The 17,517-nt window shown below is 45.7% G+C and overlaps 1 protein-coding gene across 1 annotated transcript in view; it reads right to left on the reverse strand.

Moving 5' to 3' along the window:
* The window catches only part of LOC311585036 (ATP-binding cassette sub-family G member 3-like), a 42,564-nt gene extending 26,448 nt beyond the window's left edge, over nucleotides 1–16,116 (reverse strand). The window contains exons 1-6 of the mRNA XM_084759817.1: nucleotides 15,824–16,116; nucleotides 8,988–9,200; nucleotides 6,924–6,983; nucleotides 5,266–5,380; nucleotides 4,631–4,783; nucleotides 1,402–1,538 (exon numbers count right to left, since the gene is read on the reverse strand). Coding sequence (XP_084615943.1) covers nucleotides 1,402–1,538; nucleotides 4,631–4,783; nucleotides 5,266–5,380; nucleotides 6,924–6,983; nucleotides 8,988–9,181 — 659 coding nt within the window. The 5' untranslated portion in view covers nucleotides 9,182–9,200; nucleotides 15,824–16,116. The remainder of the gene's footprint in view (nucleotides 1–1,401; nucleotides 1,539–4,630; nucleotides 4,784–5,265; nucleotides 5,381–6,923; nucleotides 6,984–8,987; nucleotides 9,201–15,823) is intronic.
* Between the last annotated feature and the right edge of the window lie 1,401 nt (nucleotides 16,117–17,517).

Genomic DNA, 17,517 nt, shown 5'->3' on the forward strand with positions numbered 1-17,517 from the left:
GAAGCTGGTGAGCCCTGAGGAGGCTGCAGACTAGAAGGTGGCAAGGCCCTGCTTGCTGACTGCCTCACAGGGAAGGTACAGCAGGAAGTGCTCTTGGTTCCTGGAGTTCCCGGGAGGGACTATTTAGTGTGATGGACCATGATGGCTGCACAAAGGAAGAGCAAGGGGCAGGAAGGAAAGACAGAGAGCACAGTAAGGGCCAACAGCTGGGAGCCGAGGTCAGCAGGATGGAGGGTCCTCACATGGTTCTTGGGGTTATTTGGTCAGTTTCAAACTTTCCTTAGTTTTGAAACTGCATGAAGCCTAACCCTTGCACATTTTTCTACAAATATTTCAGCCACAGACTTCTTTCTTGAGAGAACATGTCACTTCCTCCACTTCATTCTTTCCCGGGCCCAGGACACAGACATTGAAAACCATTCCCCCCAGCATCCCATCCAGGGCTAATTCCTGAGATAATCCCATGTATTCTCTCTTCAGAGCACACCCAGAAACCACCATTCCCTAGCCAAGGAACCCCCACATCTCAGCCTCCTGCTGACACCTCAGCCCCATGGTACAGCTGTGCAACCTTCCCCAGGGCTGCACTGCTCTGTCATCTCTGCTGCCACGGGAAAACTGTGTCACCTACACTGGCCCAGGTGACCTGGGAAATCTACATCCAACACCAACAACACCCACATTCAATCGTGAATGTGGAGGGCTGAATCCTGTCCTTCCAAAAGCTCATTTGTGATGGGCCTCACGTCTGAGATCTTATGGTGCAGTTGTAACTGGAGACAAAGTCTTTAAAAAGGTAATTACAGCTAATGGATGTTCTAAGTGTGTCCTAAAGTAACTTGTGTCTATTTAAGAGGTCAGGATCAGGGCATAGACACACTGAGAGGGAGGATGCACCATCCACAGCTCGGTGAGGCTGGCCTCAGCATGCAGACTGTGGATATCATAATATCTGCCTCCAGGATCCAGAATTGCAAGAAAGTTATCTTCTCTCAAGTCACCCAGTCCGTGGTGTCCCTACCAGAGCACTAGCAACTTTCCTCCCCTCAGGCCACTGGGTTTTACCTGTCTCTTTAATGTTCCAGACACATCAAACATGCTTTGCCTCAGAGCAAATGCACTTTCCCTCTGGCCATCACTCTGCTCAGATCTCTCCATTCAGCCACAGCTCACTTGTCATGTGATTGAGGGTTTTGAGGACATGCTATTTAGAGCAGTGCTCCCCTTTCACCACAGCATCCCACCCCATGCTCCTGTCTGTGGTCCTAATGCCTCCTCTTCTTTTATTAAAAATTCCTTTAATAAACAAGGAATAACTACTTCTCAATCTCCTGTACCAAAAACGCACACAAGTGACCAGATATTATGTAAATAAAAATGGAATGTCCCTTCAGCACTTACCTTTTCAGGACTGAGAAGACAACAGTTGCATTTCTGAAGTCTAAGCCAGTGGTGGGGTCATCCAAGAACAAGATGGGATGCCCAGTGAGCAGCTCCACTGCGATGCTGGTCCTCTTCCTGAGTTCCGTAGATCTAGGCTAAAGCACCAATGACCATTGTTACCAACAAGAACACCCACAGTCACCGTCATTTGGTGAGCTAGAATGTTCCAGCAATAGGACATTCTGTATTTCATTATCCCAAGAGCAAACTAGGGTACCTGGGAGTGTAAGGAGGTTTTATTTTTACCAAGAAAGTGGAAAGAGGCTCATTAAAAAGTTATATTACTAAAAATTTTGCATCTATTATATTTCATGGCTTTCCAGAAGTTAAAAGATGCTTTCATGTATTGTCACTAAAAAACCAAGTAAGCAACTTAGGGCAATAACTGTTGCCCTCCTCATTGCTTAAAACATAGCAAAGGAAAATGCCTAACGGTAAATACAAAACCAAGTTATAAACAGAGCCAAAGCAAACACATTTCCATTGCTCAGGAAAAAGGAAAGTGTGGTCAACTGCAGGTTGTCTGCTGTTCTTCCCACCAGGACGAGCATCTCATGAAAGACTGTAGAGAAACATCAGGGTGCAGCTCTCCTCATCCGTGGGGAGCTGTTGGCCACCAACCCCCCAAGACAGGAGGAGAAGAAGAGGAGACGCCATGCCTGGCAGGCTGCAAGCACCAAGGAGGACAAACACTCCTGGAACCACTTCAGGAGACTGCTCCATTTTAATCAGGAGGGGCAAAGGCTACATAGCCCCTGGGGAGTGGGTGGGACTTCCAGGATAGGTGCACATCATTGGTTGGGACCAGGCACTTTAAGAATGCTTGTTTTGCTTTTGGCACCACACTCCTATCATATGATCAGGAACACAACACCTAATTATCCTATAGGTGCAGGAAGGGGAGAGGCAGCAGGGAGCTGTGTCAAGCGCCATATATCAAATGTGCTTAGGAGCATCTATATCTAAAGACACTCTCCAGGTAGAGTCAGGCAGTGAGTCAGAGGTCCTGCTGGGGAGAAGGAGCCCTGGACCTAGCACAAAGCTCAGCATGGCTCTCCAGACTGGGAGGACTGCAGCCCCAAACAGCAGGGCCCTTCCAACGTCGTGGGAATCAACAGCCAGTGTCATCCTATTCCTCCCTGTTCTAAGAAATGACCACTGCAGGAGGAAACCAGGAGAATAATATTCTGGGCCACGGTTATCCACAGCACCAAATATCTGCTCACCAAACTCCTCTCTATAATCTTCTCGGTGAGTCAATGTCTTTGTGAGAGGCAGGAAGGTTTCAGGAACCCAGAAGAGGGAAAAAACTTGATATTTAAAATCTCTGAGCACTCACTAAATTAAATGCCTGCTCGGGGTCTACTAACAATGTAATAATGAAGTGCATTTGGGGAATGCAAAGGGGTGTAGACCTGACAGAGCTGGGGATGCCAAGGCTTTATTCATTCTGATAGTTAGCAATGGAATGGCTAAGGTGAGCAAATGTCCTTTGTTCAAGGATGCTTAATAATGAAGTTTTTGGGGATGAAGTATCACATAATAGTCTTTTTCATATGTCATTAAGAAACTAGCCAGCTGTCACACAGTCAGCTGGGAGGCTCCCTGTTCTTCTGTGGCCCTTCCTGGTGGCACAGGAGTCTTCATAAGAGTCACCTGATCCACTTGTTGCTGCTCTTGTTCAAGGCTGTATCCCTAAAACCTGACAAGGGAGCTGGGGGTGAATGTTTACAGAGAAAAATTAAGCAGGGAGCAAGGGCAAAAGGACACGCTAGTTTTCTGTGCAGTTGCTGGGATAAAATGTTCTGAGGAAAATGAACAGGGATCTATTAAAAAATACAGCCATCACCTCAGGGGAGTCAAGACTGGAACCTGGTGCAGCCTCCTCCATCCTGTCAGGAGCACAGAGAGCAGGCATGCCTGCTGTTGCGGCTCAGCCCACTTTCCCCATTCTTATGGTGCCCAGGACCCAAGCCCAAGGAATGGTGCTGCCAGAGCGAGGTGGGTCCCCCGCATCCGTTAACCTAACCAAGCCAGTGCTCACTGCAGCAATGAATGTCCACACGCCAACCTGACTATATGCCCCTCAGTGACAGTCTCTCCTAGACGCTTCCAGGTGCTTCTAGACTGTGTCAAGTTGACAGTTAAAACTAAGCAGCACAGACAGGATGAGACAGAAATGCAAAGGAGAGGCTACAGGAAAACACAAGCACAACACGAGTTAGAAGCAAATCTGGACAGACCAAGGATGATGCTGGAAGGAAAATTAATGCAGGGTGAACCACAGAACCAGAGTCGTCAATCTCGCATCACACGTCAGTTCCAGAACCACATTTTGAAACAGCATTAGCACAAAGGCCTCTAGGCCAGCGCTTCTCATCCTGTGGTCTTGACCCCTTTGAGGTCACATATCAGGTGACCTGCACATCACATATTTACATTACGGTTCACAACAGTAGCAAAATTACGGTGAGGAAGTAGCCAAAACATAATTCATGGTTGGGGTCACAACAACCTGAGGTGGTGAGAGAATAAAGCTGAGATGTTAAAGGGTCACAGCGTGAGGAAGGAAGAGAGCCACAGGTCTGGAGGAAGAGACGATAAACTGAAGAAAGAAAGAAAGAAAGAGAGAAAGAAAGAGAGAAAGAAAGTAATTAAGAAAGAAATTAAGAAATTAAGAAAGAAAGAAAGAAAGAAAGAAAGAAAGGAAGAAAGAGAGAAATTTTGCTCTTGTCAAATTCTCAAATGAGCCATGAGTTTGACACTAAGGGTAGAGGGGTCATGTGATGGACACTTGGAATCAGCCATGCAGGAGCACTGTCCCTGGTGCATCACACTCCGTTCCCAGGCTTAACCGCTCTTAAGATGGCTTCCAGATTAATTTCTACCTTTATATCACGTAATCAGTCTCTTACTCATTAATGCCTTTGATTACACATATTATAGGACAGGAAACTGATGGCAGAGGGTCACATTATCCACATGGGGATGTCTCCTCTCCCCCATGCACTTGCTTAAAGATAAGGTTTCTCTGTGTAGCCTTGTCTGTCCTAGACTCACTTTGTAGAGAAGCTAGGCTCAAACTCACAGAGATGCGGCTCACTCTGCCTCCCTGAGTGCTGTGGTTACAGGCATGTGCCGCTGCACCCAACTGCTTAGAGTCTTTGAAAAGTGTTTTCCATATTACCTTCACATTTGCCATATTCTCCAGATGCAGAAGTCTAAGGACCTCATTAACTCGACGTTTCTTTTCATCCCTCATTACTGTCATTGGAAGACGAAGAGCTGCTGAGAACTCCAGGTTGTCTCTCACGGTCACGGTGTGCATCACCACGTCATCCTGCAGGGTAAGAGGAGTTGTCATTAGATGTCTCCTCACTAAGATGTCAGTCTAATGTGCAACCTGCTCCACACATACAGTGTATCCAGGGCAACGCTCTATTTAGAAAGACGCCTTCAATTTTACCAATTCCAATACAGAGCCTGATACAATTATTTTGTCCCCTTCCATTTGCCTCCCAGGCAGAGCACAGGGGTTGAGGTGACTGGTGCCTGCAACTATTTGCAGAAGGCATTTCTAAGCAGCAGAGAGAGCTGAAGGAAGGGCCATGTGGACAGATGAGTCCTTTGTAGATTAAATCACAGCGGCAATGACTAATACTGCGCCACAGGCATCATACTCAGGTTAAGGAGCCATTATGAAAACTTGACATGGAAAAAGTTGGTCCCATAAGTGTGCCATATAACTAACACAGTCTATAAGTGGAGCGCCAGCCCATATGCACAGAGGACATATACAATTACAAGCCCACCAGCACTTACCTTTGCTACATAACCGGAAGTACATCTGAAGTTAGCAGGCCGAGGTTTCCCATTTATCAGAATATCTCCTGATAGTCCACGCGGATCAGTCCTCGCAGCCAAGACGTTCAGTAACCTGCAGGAAGTTACACGCACTGTGCAGCTTAGTTTCTCCCTCAGTAAAAGCTACACCATCCCTCAGCTACTCAGAGTGAAAGTTCTGCATATTAAGTAAGACAAAAATAAGTAGAGAACAAGCCAACAGTTTAACTAATATCTCACACACACATGCACACAGACATTCACAAACTCTCTCACACATACACACACACTCATGCATAGACACTCAAACTCACATACATACACTTATACACAGACACACACTCTCCCTCACACATATACACACACTCACATACGTTCACACTCACACACAGACACACACACAAATACTCACAATTACACACACTCATGCATAGACACTCACACATACATTCACACTCACATGCATACTCTCTCACACACACACACTAGCACATACACTCACATAAACACACACACTCATGCACAAACACTAACACTCACATACACATACATTCACTTTCACACACATACACACACTCATACAGAGACACATTCCCACACAAACACACACACTCACACATACACGCACTCATACACTCACACACAAACACACTCACACATGCACACACAATTGTCTTTGCATTATGTGCTAGAGTACAGCCCCGAATTTTGAGTATGAGTTTTTCCCACCAGCCAAGTCTTCACTTACCAGGAGATTGGGATAGATGTGAGGACATCCTACTGAGACTCTAGGTAAGAGAAATATAGGGGATGGGGAAATAGAAGGATCCAGAGGGTCCTAGAAACCTACAAGAAGAACATCGTGATGGGTGGATCGGGGTCCAGGGGGGCCTGCTCAAACTATTGCACTAACCAAGGACAATAAAATAGTAAACATCGAGCCCCTACTCTGATCTACCCAATGGACAGGACATTCTCCACAGTTATGGTGAGAGCAGGGACTGACTTTGAGACGAACTCTGGTGCCCTTGGTAGGGATGTCTGGTGGCACTCAGGGGAATGGTAAGCAGGCTACTAAGATGAGACTTGAGAGTCTCTGACCATGTAGTAGGGGAGGAGGCCCCCTTGGTTTTAAACCTAGGATAGGGGAATAGGGTGAAAGCAGGAGGGAGGGAGGAATGGGAGGATACAAGGTTTGGGATAACAATTGAGTTGTAATCTGAATAAATTAATAAAATTTTGAAAAATGAGTACAAGGCATGAACCACAGGGCACCCTCCCTGCTGTCTGACCTTGAAGACTGACCCAGGTCATGTGCTGCTGTGTCTTGAGAACGAGGCCCTGAGGCAACTTCTGCTCCATCGTCCTAATGGTAACTCTATCTCCCACCCCAGGAAGTGTTAACATGAGCCGACACCTTGTGCCAGTCACTTCATCATCTCCTATCAGCTAAGTGGACCTAGTCAGACTTTCTGTTCTTTGTGCAAAATTAGAATGTGTCTGCCCTGCACATTATCCACAGCACGTAGGGCCTGACTACATAGACAGAGCAGCACTTAATCATTCATATAGAAGCAGCTGTTTTAAAGCACAGAAGCTGAAGACAAAAGGCTTGCACGTGCTTTCTTTATACTCACAGAGATCGGCTCCCATCTTGAGGCCCCATGATGGCGTTGAGGCCAGGTTTCATGATCCCACTGTAAACATAAAATGATACTGGTTTATTTTATCAGTTTAAAGAAGTCATATTAGCTCAGGGTCTACACTGAATACACTCATTGAAGCTGGATGAAATTGTAGACAGAATTAAGTCAAACTCATGGGGAAAACATATGTATTAATAGAGGTCTATGATTTACGAAAGATGTCAACTGTTAGTAGGGACTCAACAGAAAAATGCCTCAGACATCACAAAACTCCCTTTTGCTTATTATTTAAGCCGCTTGTTGTTTTGAAAAGTGTTGCATCTAAGCTCACTGTCCTTGAAGCAAGCAGCAGGTACCCATGATGACCCACAGCCGTTATGTGTCAAGTCTATAACAGGTTCTCGCTGATGCCTGTGCTCAGGGTCATCATATGGCCCTGCTTGCTGCGGCTGGACATCTACACAATAAGCCAATGAGCCATAGGGTATCACTCCTACGTGATGTTGCTGTCCAAACAGACTCCAACTGAAACCAATACATCTGAGGTAGAAATGCAGTGACTAGAAACCAGCACTCCAGAGGACAGGAAGGCTTTGCCAGGATTCACACTCAAGAAAAACACTTGACTCAATATAGAAAACTAAAACACACACCCCAGGAAAATGATGGTTTCCTTCCCTGATAAATAGGTCAGATTATGCTCAGTTTAGAATTGGGAGACATCCCTCAAGGAGAGGACTTTCTTTATGGATGTGTATACAAATAAGCACAAATCATGTGTCAGAAAACTGACTGAATGGTCAGTATTCAGATTGGAAAGCGCATATTCTTACAGAAAGCACAGGTACTTTCACATGACTCATTTAATGTTCAGAGGATGTGTCAACCCTTTGCCCCACCCATCCCCTTCTTATGAAGAAAATGGTGGAATTCTAGGCAGATGAGCAGAGATGACCAGGGCTCAAAACAGCGGCCATGCTTGGGCCTGGGAGAAAGAGTCTTGGCACGTGTGCTCTGCCCTTAGAAGGTATTTGGAAGCTGCTTTCTCGCTTTTTTGGAACAATGTGTGAAGTACTGATTTTCCCTATTTGCAGCTCATAACAAACTTCCTGCAAATATCCCAATCAGGACCTGGACTTTCTGCTACAGGAAATTTCCTTTTTGCTTCCATCTCCTCACCTGTGATACATCCAGCTAGCCTGTTATAAACTCTCAGCTAAGTTTTGGAAGACCATGTGTATATAGAGATGTACACAATTATTTTAGATTTTCAAATTTCTAAAATTTAAAATTTCAATATTCCACGATCATTTCTTGATGTTTAACAGTATATCTTTGACACTACTTTTTTCATCCATAATATTATGAATAAACTGTCTTGGTGCTATGTCTAAGTGTCGGTCAAGTTTGTTTGTATTTCCAAAGAACCAACTTCTGTGTCATTAATCCATTATGTTGTTCCTTCAGTCTCCATCCCACTAATTTTCCTGTGATTGTGAATCTTCCTGTAAGTACAACAAGGTGAGGCTGGTTCAACGGGCGAAGCACCTGCTGTGCAAGGGTGAGGACTGAGGTAAATCCCCAGAGCTAACAGGATGGGGGTACAGCACGGGATCACTAGTGCCAGTGCTCTACGGAGACATGGAAGACAGAGACAGCAGGATTCCCAGGAGCTACGTGTATGTGTGTGTCTACATGTGCATATGTGTGTGTCCGTAGGGGGTGCATGTGTATGTATGTGTGTGTAAGAGTGTGTGTGTGTGTATAAGTATCAGGCTGCCAGCCTGATAATGAGGCAGTGAACGATAAGAGAGTCCATCTCCAATAAGGTAAGGGTGAAGACCAATGCTCAAGGCTGTCCTCGGAGAACCTTATGCCACATGTGTCATAGCATCCACACATCTGCTGATGTGCATGCACAGACACACACACACACTTATACACACACACACACACATGCACTTCTACAGACACACATATACACATATAAACACACACATAGATATATACACAGAGCTTATTGAATACAATGGTCTCTTTATTCCATGTACTTACTTGATATTTGATAGTCTTTCTGTCACACGTCTATTTTTACAGAGTAGAAAGCCACTCTGCTCTGTTTCCCAATAGCTGATGTTATGAAAACTTAACACAGCCTCTCCCGTCGATGTCCAAATGTCACTGGTGCTCATGCCAGCGAGGTCACTTCCTGTCATTGGGATTACAACAGGGTCATCATTGGAAGACATCTCGAGAGGTTCTTCCTTCCTGTAGAAGGAAAAGCAATAGTCAGTTGATGGTCCAGACCAACAAAATTATAACACAGTGCCACATATACAGATCATTTTGAACTGTGCTGTCATCAGCAGAGTCCTTCCTGATGAAGGGTACATGCTGCTGTGATGACCTGATGACCAAAGAGGAGCAGACAGGGTTGCGTGCATAGACTCCACTTAGACACCACATTCCTGAGAAACAAACAGGGCCATCGGGTGGATTGTAAATGTTATTTGTAATTCATAAAGAAAGGCAGGGACATATGAGAGGCAGATTTGTCTTATTCTAAAGCATATTATGCCACAATGTAAGATCAGAGGCAGAACACATGATCACTATTACCACATGTCCTGTGTGTGTGTGTGTGTGTGTGTGTGTGTGTGTGTGTGTGTGTGTGTGTGTGTATCCAGAGAGCTAGTCTGTAAATGGGCAGCAAAATGCACAGTTGGTTCAAGGCACAGTGTCTGTTCAAGGCACAGAGGTGGTTCGAGTTGCAGACTGCTTCAAAGCATGGAGCTGACACCAGGCATAAGGGCTGGGAACTAACGGGAGCTCAGATGGGCCATTCCAGCTGGGCTGACCATGGCGAGCAGAAGTCCTGAGGACGGACTGGAGAGTGAGTGTGCTGCCTGGCCATGTAATGATGCCCACATCAGGTGGCCTGGAGAGGCTCAGTGGGATCCGAGTGGGAGCCTTGCAGTGTTTACTGTGCTGGTGTTTTAGACAAGCACACAAGCTTGGTTCCTCTTACAAGGTTTCCAAACATGCATGGGTCTAGGTGTTCTGGGTTTAATATGTTTATAGGTAGGAATGATATATTTGTATTGATAACTTATTTGTAATTCTATGCTGTATGGTCTCTGCTGGACCTTTTCACACATAAGGTTCAGAGTCATCTTGCCTCAGCATTTACTCTCAAAATGAAGCAATCCCTTGCCTCATAAAGTGGAGTCACCTGTGGCAAGGCACATTCTGACAGTCACTGTCCTGTATTGTACAAAGAAACACAGAGATGGTCACAGCTCAAGTTCTAGATGCCCCATAGATCATGGTGATAGAGTCAAGAGCTTCCATTTTCTGAGTTCAACTCCAGACTCAGCGTGACTCCAAAATCATGAGTCACAAGTCATGGTGCGCTCTGGGATGCACTGGCTGGCTGGCAGCCATGAGGGACAGGAGCAGAAGGGGAAGGGACAGACAGATGGACACACCCATGGCTCAGGCTGTGGAGGAACAAGGACAGGAAGCCCTGCCTCCTGTGAGCAGGAATGACATGGCTCCTGTGGTGACTGCTGAGCCTGAGCCATCTGGGCAGGTGGCCGGCTGATCCTTGGTGTCTGAAACTGCCTCATTCTTCCTGTTGAGTGCAAGGATTACTTGATTTCCACAACTTCCTCCTCCTTGCATGTAGTTTGCTGCTGGATAGGGTCAGACAATGCTTAGGTGGACAGATAGCCTGGGTCCCATGATGCCTGCCCTCCGTTGCAGAATGCCATGGTCTGTTAGCCATCCCCACTTCCCCTCAAAGCATCTGGGAGACATTGCTTGTTTAGCCAAACTCCACAAACTGAAGTGCCTACCTAAACTACAGGCCACAGAGACCTCTGCAGCTGGCAGTGACAAAAAGTATACAAAGCAGGGACGTGTGCAGTGTGAACAATGTGCTATTTCTTACAGGACCTGTGTACTGAGTACAGCACCGACCTTAAGGCACAATCAAGTGTAAGGATGCACACCAACTATGACCCTGATGCCCCCAGACCTGTCTTCCAGAAATTAGAAAGTTTATGTGCTATTTTGATATATTACATTATTTCCAATACCTTAAACTGCTTTACTGTTTTAAAAACCCTTCGCTTGTGTTTTTTAAATTAAATTTAGTTTATTCACTTTATATCACAATCCCAGCCCCTCTCTACTCCTGCCAGCCCCCCTCCCACAATCTTCCCCCTTCTTCCTTTTCCCCCTTCCCCCTCCCCTTCGCCTCAGAAAAAGAAAGCCCCCTAGCCCCTGTCCCAACCCACCTTGGCACATCAGGTTTCATCAGAACTAAGCACATCCTCATCCACTGAGGCCAGACAAGGCAGCCAAACTAGGGGAAAGTTATCCAAAATCTGGCCACAGTGCCCATGTCAGTGGCAGACTCTGCTCCACTTGCTAGGGGACCAACATGAAGACCAAACTATGTGTGTGTCTTGGCAGCATAAGTGTAGTCCATGTGCACTCTTTGGCTGGTGCTTCCGTCTGGGTGAGCCCTTATGTGCCCAAGTTAGCTGACTCTGTTGGTCTTGTGCAGCTCTTGTCCCCTCCAGGTCCTTCTGTGCTTTCCCCCACTCTTCCACAAGACTCCCCGAGCTCTGCCTAATGTTTGGCTGGGGGTCTCAGCATTAGTTTGTATCTGCTGCTGTGTGGAGCCTCTGCAATTCCATCTTATACCCCTCAGAATGGCTAAGATCAAAAACTAAAGCGACAGCACACGCTGGCAAGGATGTGAAGAAAGGGGGACACTCTACCATTGCTAGTGGGAGTGCACACTTGTACAACCACTTTGGAAAGCAATCACAAAACTGGGAATAGTTCTACCTCAAGACCCAGCTTTACCACTCCTGGACATATAGCCAAAAGATGCTCTACCGTACCACAAGGACACTTGCTCAACTATGTTCATAGCAGCATTATTGGTAACAATCAGAAACGGAAAACAGCCCAGATGCCCCTCAACTGAAAAATATATAAAGAAAATGTGGTACATTTACACAGTGGAATACTATTTAGCTCTTAAAAACAAAGAAGTCCTAAAATTTGTAGGAAAATGGATGGAACTAGAAAATATTATCCTGAGTGAGGTAACCCAGACCCAGAGAGACACACATGGTATGTACATTGTACTCACTTACAAGTGGGTATCAGCCATATAGTACAGGATAAACATGACACAATCCACAGATGCAAAGAAGCTAAGTAACAAGGAGGGCCCAAGGGTGGATGCTGGAATCCCACTCAGAAGGGGAAATAAAATAGACATCAGAAGTGGATGAAAAGAGGGAACTGGGAGGGAGAGAGTGTGGGGGGAACCAGAGTGGGGATCAGATGTGGGGAAAGCAAGGGTGGGAGGCCAGAGGCCTGAGAGAGAGAAGGGCAGCCAAGCAGGGGTGCATCTCAGGGACAAGCTGAAGACCTGGGAGAGGGTAGGCTCCTGGCGTGATGAGAAGATGACTCTAACAGAGACCCCTAGCAGCAGGGAACATGGAGACTGAAGTGGCCATTTTCTAGCCAGGTAGGATTTAAGAGGAAGAAGGGGGAAACCAAGCCACCCACAAAATCTTTGCCCTACAATTTACCCAGCCTACAAGATGTGCAGGGATAAAGATGGAACAGAGATTGAGAAAATGGCCAACCAATGACTGGGACAACCTGAGACCCACACACGAGAGAGATCCAACCCATGACACCCTGGCCAACAACTCAAAAGAGGCTTCTCATATTTCATACTTGTTTTGTTTCTTGTTTGATGGTCTTTGGCTCTTGGAAGGATCTCCATGAGCAGAGACAAGAAGGGTTCATTAAAACTGTATGTGTGTATTTATATACTAAATTATGTGCATTATCAATTCTATTATTTTAGGTAAATACTTAATAGTATGTTTCCGATGGCTTTGCCATCATCCATATTGTTATTTTCCTAGTTCTCTCCTTCTACGGTGTTCGCCTCCCTCCTCCTTTCCTGAGGAGCAGAACTTTCTCCTTGTAGACCAGTTGTATCCAAGAGAAGCTGTGGGAGAGCATGTCTGTGTTTAAATATGCAGAGTAAATGATGGAATACGCGTGCGCACCTCTGAATACACCCACAGCCACAGACTTGTGCACTGTGAGTTGGTGAGGCATATAGTGATAGTTATAAGCACAGTAAAGCTGTTCCTGATGAAAAAAATGTGAAGCCACAGTCATGTAGACTAAATATTTGGTTCCCATCTTAAAGTGATGTGGGCAAAATGTTTCTTGGAGAAGAAATTTTAGTTTTCTATGTGCCAATGTAGTCTCTCTCTCCCTCCCTCTCTCTCTCTCTCTCTCTCTCTCTCTCTCTCTCTCTGTGTGTGTGTGTGTGTGTGTGTGTGTGTGTGTGTGTGTGTCTCTGTGTGTGTGTGTGTGTGTCTCTGTGTGTGTGTGTGTGTGTGGTGTGTGTGTGCATGTATGTGTGTGTATGTCTGTGACACACAAAATAGGCTATGTCTGTGTCATACAAAGTAGGCTTTCCAGCTCTTTACTTTTTGTAATCCATATTATTCCTAATTATTTTCCTCAAGCAGATGATTCTAAGATTTCCTACTTCAAACAGTTTTCAAATACAACTGACCTTAAATCAAAAATAGTGAACAAAATATCTGGGGTGGCAGTAAAACTCCCTTGACCTACTCACTACACATTTTTCAAATGCACCGAAATGTCACATGGTACCCCAAAATATATACAATGTGGCTATAAGGTAAGTATTTACCAAATCCTGAAAGAATATGCAATTCACATGAGCCCATACAAAATCTTGGTGTATCTTTAAGTAAGACCTGTTCATAAAAGGTGTCTGTACCACAAAGGGCAGACACAGTTTACCTTAGCATAGGCCATGCTGCCAGCATTATGGGATGGTTGGAAGCATACTCTTTCATTGAGTCCCTTCTACATCCCAATTTAACACAGGCTAGAGATGTTCCCTCTTAAGCAAAGGCCAGGAGAAGCCTCCTGAGAAGGAGGTATATTGTTCCCCTTCTTGTTCCTGAGCAGGGGGACTGGTTGGCCCCTTCTTGTTCTGCTCAGAAGAAGCAAGTTAAGGAGCTGGAGATACGGCTCAGCTGGCACAGCCATATCGCTGGAAATGGTGAGAGTCATGACGCCAGCGCAGCTGCTGCCAAGGTCCAGCAGAGCTCAGCAAAGTTGAGCGGATTGCCACCCTCGCTGTCCTTCCATCTATAACTTTTGGGTTTTGGTCTCTGCGTGTTGCATTCTTGGGAGACTTTCCGCATTATGATTCATTTTATGCCTTTTCCTGATTAAAAATAAACTGTGTCTGGGTCCATTTAGGAAAACCCTAAAATTAGCTTCATCTGGCCACTGTTTGGAAGTCCTTGCTGTGCCCTGGAGACCGTCCAGCACAGATAAGCTCATGGCTAGAAGAGGCCAGGGCTCCAGGGGTCTTCTCGGGTGTCTGCCCCTGAGCTGACTCAGCATAATTGGTGCAGGGTAAACAGAGACAACTGGCCGACTCGGCCTACTCAGGGGAATAGGTTAGAAGTTCAAGGCCTCTTTTTACTATAGATTCATTTCATTGGAGTTATAGGGCCAAAATAATCAAATCTGTTCTGTTTGTGTTTTCTAACTGTAACTGAACTTTGTAACTCAGGATATGTAATGAAAACTCAAACACATACTCGGTACCACTTGAACAGTCATCAGTCTGTCCTTGCTCTGTGAGACTTGTGTAAGTGAAGAAGCACCTGTTGCTAGGCACCCAGAGCTGCTAAACTCCCCTGACCATCGCCTGACTCCCCCCTCCCCTCCACTGTCTCAGCAATGACCCTCTGACTGTCTGTGCTGGGGAAGACCCCCTCCCCAAGAAGCCCCCCAGGGACTACACTGGATCCTCCGTGACTCCAGTTCCAGAGGATCCCGTGCCCTCTCTGGCCTCCATGGGCACTAGGCATGCAAGCAGTGTACCTACATACATGCAAGGGAAACACCCACACACATAAAATAAAACGGAACCAATTGCTTAAAATGTGAAGTCATTCAGCTCTGAGGGTCCCTGAGTCCAGCTGCGTCCACTCTGAGTTCCCCCCTCCCCGTGTCAACTGCTGTCTCAGGGCAACTCTCCAGCCTAGTTTGCATCTTATTTTCCATTTATTATATTTCTCCTTCTTTCAGCTGTGTGGCGGTGAGTGCAGAAATAGGATCGCTTGTGTGTGCACCTTAATACGCTTGGTGCAGCAGAACTCACTGAGCTGGAGAGGTGCATTTTGACACCATAAGGGGATCTCAAGTGTCAATACCCAGACACAGACACATGCTCTAGATACAAATGTGTTACTGTGAATCTGTCTGTGTGTCTAAAACTAGAGCAAGCCATTACATTTCTAGTACTGAACAAGAAAATAAAGGAAGACAGCAGCCTAGATACACAATCCACTAAAGGGTTTACAATCTAGTTATTTTGGTCTTTATTTTTTCTGTCTGTTCTAACTTTTTCTGCACTATCAAGTAAGAGTTATAAGAGGTTGGTGAATATCTGCAGAACAAACTAGAGATTGCCAGACAAATTTTATATCACGAGATAAAGAAAAACAATAAATTCTTCAGTTCCCTTAAGTAGTAGTGTTAACAAATTTCTTCTGCACTCACTGTAGCAACTGCTTGGTAAAGCTATTATGTGTCCAACAGCAACTGTTTGCTTTCATACTTTGGAGATCAGAGGTTCTTTGTACATCCTAGACCTTCCCCAAACACAGGACCCTCTGAGGACAGCACCACTTAACCAATTTGCATTTCACGCTTGCACTGAAGCAGCTGAGGAGGGTTTCCTAGTCCCCTCCAGCCCTCCTCTGCTCCCTCTGGCCCACACTCACCTGGTTCAATGAGGGGCCCAGGACTAGAGTTGCTGCTCCAGCCTCCTTAAGGATCCTGGGGCTCTTTCTGCCTCACCCTGTCCTGGATCCTCTACAGCTCTTGCCAGGTCTGTGCCAAGGTCAGGGGCAGCGACCTGGGCACTCAAAGAGTGGAAGTAGTGAGTATAGAATGGGGCAAGGACACGCAATGGAGCCTTGGGGCAGGGATGCACTGTGAGGCAAGGCGGGCACCTTTGGGCTGGGCGAGCATCCAGAGAGTGCCCTAGGTCAGGCCCACATCAGTGCTGAACTCTGAGAATCCAGCCTCCAGGAATAAGCAAAAATGAAAGTAACGGTTTCTGAGGGTATGTTTTTTTTTTTTAAACAGATGGGGAAAATAAACAGGAGGTGGAGATATGATTAACACAGAAAGGGACAAACTCGGCAGTGGGTGTGTTTTGTTAAGCGCTCAGTTTGTTAATATAATTTAATTTATAGCTTTGTTTTTATATCTGAAGAGACCAATCTAGAAATAATCCATTGTTTATTATTGTAATCCCTATAACTGAGAGGCTGAGACAAGTTTTAGTTGCCAGGGGCTAAATCTCAAACTCTATCTGCAAAAGAGCAAGTGTGTGCAGCACAGGGCGCATCTTAGCCCTTAACTTAAAGGCTGGAGAGGAAGTCTCACTACTCCAATAGTTGTTAACACTCTCTGGTTTGAGAGGAAGACAGAACCATTCACTGTAACCTCAATTTTCTTAACAACTATATTTTATTATGAACTTATTAAATGAGCTTACCTCCCTGACAGCACACTAACCCAAACAATGTGAAAAAGAGATTAAAGAAGAAAATAATGAAACCTTGAGGAGATCAGTTCCAAGGAACCTTTTTCCTTGCATAGTCAGCAGGACCTCAGCAACCCAGCAATGCCACCAAAGCTGCTGCTGGAACCTGCAGCCTCAGCTGGAGTCCAAAGCCTTGGAGCTTTCCCTGGAGCAGTTCTCTCTGGAGAGTCTCTTGAAGTGTTGATGAACAGCCAAAACAATCCCAAGTCTTCCCTCCTGCCTCCTGTTTTGATCTCGTGTGTGTGTGTGTGTGTGTGTGTGTGTGTGTGTGTGTGTGTGTGTCTGTGCGTGTGTGTGTGTGCGTGTGTGTGTGTGTGTGTGTCTGTGTGTGTGTCTGTGTGTGTGTGTGTCTGTGTGTGTGTCTGTGTGTGTGTGTCTGTGTGTGTGTGTGTGTGTGTGTGTGTGTGTGTGTGTGTGTGTGTGTACTCTCAGAGTCTCTATCAGATGTTTTCAGCTGGCAACATCCATGCTCCCCTACAAAGTGGTTCGACTTCCAAGGGGATAAGCATCCTTCTCTCTCACTAGTCTGTTCCTCATCCCACACTTGGGATCAACACAGAAACAGGATTATCTCTCCTACAATTCACTGAATTATTTCACTTTCTCAGAGTAACTATTAAACAGAAATTTGTCAAGAGAAGTCCTCAGTTGTGACAGTGAAGTACTAAAGATCCATCCACATGTTTATAAGTAAAAGCTACGAGATTTCTTCAGTATTACCATCATTAACAATTTATGTATGTGTTGCACGTGTGACGTAGTTGTGTGCATGTGATGTAGCATGCCTGTGGGCATCAGAGAACAACTCTGTGCAGGTGGTTTCCCCTTCCCACCTGTCCATATGTTCGGTCAAAGCAGGCTCCT

Source organism: Acomys minous (assembly GCF_964271855.1).
Source record: "Acomys minous genome assembly, chromosome: 15".
Lineage (NCBI taxonomy): Eukaryota > Metazoa > Chordata > Mammalia > Rodentia > Muridae > Acomys > Acomys minous.